We start from the raw sequence: 6,277 nt of genomic DNA, 5'->3' as shown, positions 1-6,277 counted from the left end.
GCGTGAGCAGTGCTCTGTAAGCAAGCACACCACGTGAACATTCAGGGATACCATGGCAGTTAATTTGATGGTGATCTGAGGTATGAATGAGAGGAGTTTTCTAGATTAAGTTAATTAAAGTGGGAAGGTCTACTAAGTGTGAGCAGCACCATTCCATGAGAGGGGGTTCCAGACTGGACCAAAAGGACAAAGAGCACACCAGCATCGATCCTGTTGTGCTTCCTGACTGTGAATTCAACGTGACCACCCCTGCAGATACCGCCATGCCATCCCTACCAGGACGGATTGTACCATCAAGCCATGAGCCTTCCCTGAGGCTGCTTTGTCAGATATTTCTCACAGTGACAAAAAAACAAAACAAACAAACAAAAAAAAAAACAGCTAATAACCCTGCCAGCTCATCTCATATCTCATCCTGTGATGTCCTGATGCTTTCTAGGAACAATCTCAGAAGAGGAGAAAGCACACTACTCACGCTCTGGCTTTAACTGTCCGAGGATGGAGTTCTCGCCTCTGCACATGGTTCTGAAAACATGGAAAGGCATAGTTACGGAGGGTCCGGCAACCACGTCTAACAGCAATGCCTGGGATGTAACCCTAACCCAAGCAAACGGGACAAGCACTCTCCTGAGACACGCTGTGCCCATTTTCAGAAGTTAAAACCCCAGGAGGATTTCTTTTGAATGTCACTGAAAAGACACAGTTATTTTGATGAAAGCCGATGCGAGAGCTATAAAACTGAGATCAGAGTTCAAAAAGCGAGATGGGCTGTGAATGAACTCTCCCTTAGAAAAATTTGTGACAGCAAGGATTCAGGAGTCTTCATAAGAGCATTTATAAAATCATCCTACGTTCTGAGGTGAAAAGGGCAGACTCTCGTCAGAACATCAAGAAGTAAGCAGACTATTACAAAGTCTAAATTTATTATAAAGTCTAAATTATTATTAAAATACAACCCTTAGACTGAGTTATTTCCATCAAGTCAGCAAAAAACCTTTAACTGTAAAAAAAAAAAAAAAAACAGGCTTGAAATAACCAGCTCTGCTGAAGAGTTCTGCCCCTCAAGACTGTTAAATATGGAGGCTTCTAAATAGTGGGAAAGCCAGGAGCCCTGAGGCCGTCCCTCCCCCGGAGCTATCACAGTCAGAGACAGGGAGACATTTTCTTCAGTGGTGTAGCCGTGGGAAGACACTCAAGATCCCACAAACCACCTGTCATGTAGGCTCCTACTGCACAGAACTCTAATGGAGCTCACTGGAGAGAGGAGGGGGAGAGGAGGGGGGAGGAAAAAGAGGGGAGAGGGAAGGGGGAGAGAAAGATGGCAGAGGGAGAGGGAAAGACTAGGAAACAAGGTAAGGGATGGCCTGAAGGAGAGGGGACCAAAGAGCAAAATATGATTAAAATCGTAAGCCTGTAAGAAAATGTTATAATGAAAATTCATTTATTTATACTAATTACTAGATTAATGAGTATATGCTAATAAAAACTTTAAAAATAAAGTAGAAAATATTTGAGCTGGATGCTAATGAAAACGTGTATTAAAAAGGAAAAAACCGAAGTTCTATGTTCCATCTGTCTACTGTGTGAATGTAATTAAATTAGAAAGACTGCTATTACCTAAGCCTACACCAGCAAATAGACATGTTTTTGCATAAGAAAAGGTTCCTTTTGCTGAACAACAGCCAAACATGCATTTCATCCAGCTGGTTCAAAAATCAAAAACAGTCATAGGAAATACAGCTGACAAAATTCCAAAAGTAATATTTCAATTGCCACAAAAGCAGATAGAAAGCAATTAAACATCATGTTACCGACATGCTTAAAAAACGTTTCTGGCTATGTACTAAGTCCAAGTATGTAGAAGAAGGGTGGTCGCTGTAACCAGGCGAATTTAGCCCTGGGATGCCAGCATCAGCACCAATGCTTACTTCAAACCCTGGCAGATATACAGACACAAGCTGGAAGAGTCAGGGGAAAAAAGAAACCAACTGTTGGGCATGGCGGTGCATGCCTTTAATCCCATGCATGAAGACCTGCGTTCATCCCCAGCACTGCCAACAGGCATGGTGGCACACACTTATAATCACAGCACTCGGGAGGTATGGAAAGATCAGACGCTCAGAGCCATCCTCAGCCACAGCGAGTTCAAAGCCAGCCTGCGCCATGTGAATCAGCTGGGGTTCCCTGATGCCAAGCATGGGGCACATAACTCTCCACCCAAGTGCGACCAAGGCCCTGAGCCCTTCTCTCTTCAGTCTCATTAAAGTCTCATTCTTCCCTCCCACCCCGAAAAGAAGACAAGAAAAGTGTGAAACTTCAAAAGAAATCTTCCTGTTGTGATCTTCGCTCTGCCTGACTGGAGCCTGCGAAACATTTCTTGTTTCAACTCTCCCTACTTACTGAGAGGAATAAAGGGATTGTGGCATAAAGATATTTTCCATTAATATTATGTATTAAAAATTAATATAAGAAGGCACCAGCTGGGCATTCAGGTGGCAGAGGTGGGGATATCTCTGAAGTTCAAGGCCAGTCTTTTATTGCATAGCAAGCTCCTGGCGGCCGGGGCTACATAGTGAGAACCAGGAGGAGAGAGGGCGCACTTCATCATGTATGACTGTAACATTTGAATTTTATCGCCTCGTAAAGACTAAGGTTTGCAAGTAAAACACTGATCAACTGTGCAGAAATCCTGCAGCTCCCTTCTAGGCTCCCATGCATGATGCAGAGATCAGAGCAGAGGGCTGGGGTCCGGGCACCTGTAGTTGAAGTGCATTATCGCCTGTAGCGCGTTCCCTCCACCTGTGGATATGTCCCCTTCGAATCCTGGCAGCAGCGGTATCACGATGTACACCCGGTATCTCTGGCCTTCCCTGCAAAACCACGTGCACAGAAACGCACAGAAAGAAAAACAAGGATCAGTTACACCACCAGTCAATCAGGTCCCAGGGCTTTCTAGACAAGGTGAATCATTCCACCCCGCTTCCTGTGCTCAGCCTTCGTGGCTCCTGGATCCCAGCTATCACTGTGGAGTGTCAAGCTGAGCAATAAACCCAGTTTGGCAGTAACGCGGGAATTGTGTCTGCTTTCTCTTCTATACTCATAGTCCTTGGCAGGACAGAAGACAGTTTAAAATCAATTTTGCCGGTTCTTGCGGAAGAGGGTGTGGCTTTCAATAAGTTTAGGGAAAAAATGCTATCAACAATGTGTGTGTGTGTGTGAAATTTTAAGTCAGTTTCTATTTTATTTAAATATATGTTTCCATATGTATGAATATAGATAGACATATATAAAACAAATTACAGCCATAGGGATTCAGTCCATAGCTTGGCAAGTTGTAGGCATTCCATTTACAACTGTGGGGTTCCCAGGGTCCCTGTCTTAGGAGCAAACACACAGGATTCAGTATCCTTACCCTAACAGAGTCCTTACCATTGTTTAGGAATCCTCAGGGTCCAGCCACAGGATATTACCAGGGATTCGTCAAGAATTCTAAGTGACTAGTATTAACTTTTATCTTAATTTTTTAAACATTCACGTGTGTGTGTGTGTGTGTGTGTGTGTGTGTGTGAGTGCGTGTGTGTATGAACAACTTGTGAGTCCGAGTCCCGGGGCTCAAACTCAGAATATCAGTCTAGGCAGCAAGCAAGCCCCTTCACTGGCTAGGTCACCCCCGTGGCCCTTATTTTATTTTTAAAAATGTAATTGTTTTTACGGTGTGCATGGGTTGTAGCCACACACACACTACAGCCATGGAGATTAGAGGACAACTTTATGCAGTTGGTTCTCTCCTTACATCCTTACGTGGGTTCCAGGATGGAACTAAGGTCACCAGGCTTGTTGGCAAGCTCCTTTTCCCACTGAGCCAGCCCCAGCCAGTTTTAGTTTTTAAATCCCCAGCATATACAGCGCAGTATCTCCAGGCCACCTTCCAAAGGATAACGATAGGTACAACAAGCAGAAAATGAAGCTCTCTTTCGGGGTGTGCTCAGAAACCCAGACTGTTACGCTGATAGGCATTTATGACCTTTGACTCTGAAGTAGGACACTGCGGTAGACAAAGGTCATGATGAAGAATGGTTCAGTAGAGAGTCAGGGGCAACCCCTCTCATAATGCATGGTGTAAGTTTCACTTTTTGCGGCAGCTGTCCTTGGCCCCAGGTTGCATAGCCCACAAGGCAGCATTTACTGTGATTTGTTTGTAGAACACACAGGAAGAAGAGAAAGCTTGGGAATGAATGTGGAAGCGACACAGAGTGCAAACAGTTGGCTTGAGTAGTTTTCACTGCTGGTTAATTTTCATCTGTTGTCCTGCTTAAACCTTTTATAACACTGAATTGTCAGAGTTTATCTTCTTAGGAACGGCAGAAGTGTCCTTTCCGTGAGAACGTCCACTATTCTGATGGCTCAGATCTGACCACGGGGCCTGAATGTCCATGTATTCACAGCAGTGTCTGCCAAGTGACTGGAGTCAGCTTGACTGGGCTGCCTTAGCCAGGCTGAGAAATGAGGCATTAGAAGGAGGCTGCTGTAATGGCAAGGATTCCTCGCTAGATGGCAAACATAGTTTGGGTTGGGAAGAATACAGAGACATTGTGAACAGACCTAGTTATCTGCTTGATTGGGAGAGAAGGCAAGGTCTTTAAATGGTAAACAGGAACGGGGGGGGGGGGCAGGAAGCCCTGAGCCATTTTTTCACAGCAGCATTTACAAACCCAGACACACGCGCAAATAGACATTTAAGGACCAAGGAAGGCGCTATAAATAGTCTAAAGACTCCACTGCTTTTTTAGATAAAATTATACTGTAGTGAGATCCCCACAATCACCCCAGCAATGCCCACCGTACCCCATCCAACCCTTGCTAATAAAATTTGGCTCCTCAGCTCCTAGCCCAGGACGGACTTCACTTCTAGGTCACCTTCATCTATGAAACTTCCTGACACAGCGGTCAGAACCGGGTCACACTGGCCTCTTCCTTCCCACAGACGGTGGCCATTGGCTCTGGGCCTCAAGGCCCAGGCTGAGGGCTGACCTGCTACAACACAAGGGTGCATGTCCACATACCTTTCTATTTTAGGGAGCGTTCAGTATAGGACCCACATTCTCAGCGACTACTGTTGGCTGCTGAGGGTGGGGTCAGGTTAGAAGAATGTTTCAATGAAGAATAAGTCAAGCTGTACTTGATGTTTTTTCTTTAATTATGTTTAACTTGAATTTTCATTATGGTAAATATATGACATGAAAATTGGGCATTTGGCCACTGTAAGTATATGATTCTTCATTATTAATTGTGTTCATAATTTTATGCGACGACTATCTTCCCTGTTCAGTGTTTTTCATCATCTTTATCTCCCTGGTGATCTCTGGGAACTTTCTGTTTTTATGAATTGCCTGTATGGATTTTGTATATAAGTGTCCTTTGGGTCTAACTTGTTTTCTTAGCATAGTACCTTCAAGGTCCATCCACAGGACAGCACGTGTCAGTGGCCCTTCCCCCTTGTGGCTGGACAGTATCCTGTGTTGCATACACACTTTCGTTTGCTGGTGGGCAGTCGGTTTGTCTTTGCCTTGTGGCTATTGGGAATAAAGCTGCTATCGGTATTGCATTATTAGACAAAGCATAGTGGTGCACGCCTTTAATCCCAGCACTCAGAGGCAGGCCCACACCTGGGCGTTCCAGGCTGCACTGGTCTACATAGTGAGTTCTAGGCTACTAGTGCAAACAGAGTAAAGACCCACCTCAAAAAAAAAAAAAAACACCAAAATAAAAAGAAAGTCAGTCTTGGCACATCAAGTCCATTTGATTTGTTTTCAGTCCTTTTTGGATACGCACTCAAGAATGGAAATATTGAGTCATATGGTTATTCTCTGTTTAGTACTCCAAGGAACCAAAAACTAAATCAGACTTTCCAGTGAGTAACACCGTGTAAAACCTAAGAGGGTTACACAGATAAAACAACAAAACCTTTCCCCTACTTTTGCCCCCACTCAGTGACCTCCGTGGTCCTGTGGACGCAGTCCTGGTGAAGGCTTTTCTGAATGTTGTTGTTTTACCATTCAACAGTAAACCTCGCACCCCTTCCAATGAGAGCCCAGCAGGGGCACGGCAGTCCGCTGCATACCTGACCCTTACTGTTTAGGTCGCACTCTATTGGCAGGAATCTAAATTGTTTCTGACTTAGTAAAAAGTATGTGAAAGTATTACATATGTTGCTCAACACAAATCCCTCCGATGCAAAGATTCCAGTCTGTCTGGAAACACGGCGCCCCCAGAGGCC

General features: G+C 44.6%; 1 protein-coding gene across 2 annotated transcripts in view; it reads right to left on the bottom strand.

Moving 5' to 3' along the window:
• The window catches only part of Pld1 (phospholipase D1), a 186,775-nt gene that overhangs the window by 55,571 nt on the left and 124,927 nt on the right, over nt 1-6,277 (bottom strand). For both annotated transcript variants that reach the window (XM_005343906.2, XM_013347951.2), the window contains 2 exons: nt 2,757-2,870; nt 476-525 (listed from right to left, as the gene is read on the bottom strand). In XM_005343906.2, coding sequence (XP_005343963.1) covers nt 476-525; nt 2,757-2,870 — 164 coding nt within the window. The remainder of the gene's footprint in view (nt 1-475; nt 526-2,756; nt 2,871-6,277) is intronic.

The sequence above is a fragment of the Microtus ochrogaster genome, chromosome 1 (genome assembly GCF_000317375.1).
Source record: "Microtus ochrogaster isolate Prairie Vole_2 chromosome 1, MicOch1.0, whole genome shotgun sequence".
Classification (NCBI taxonomy): domain Eukaryota; kingdom Metazoa; phylum Chordata; class Mammalia; order Rodentia; family Cricetidae; genus Microtus; species Microtus ochrogaster.
This window is presented reverse-complemented; position numbering and strand designations above follow the sequence as displayed.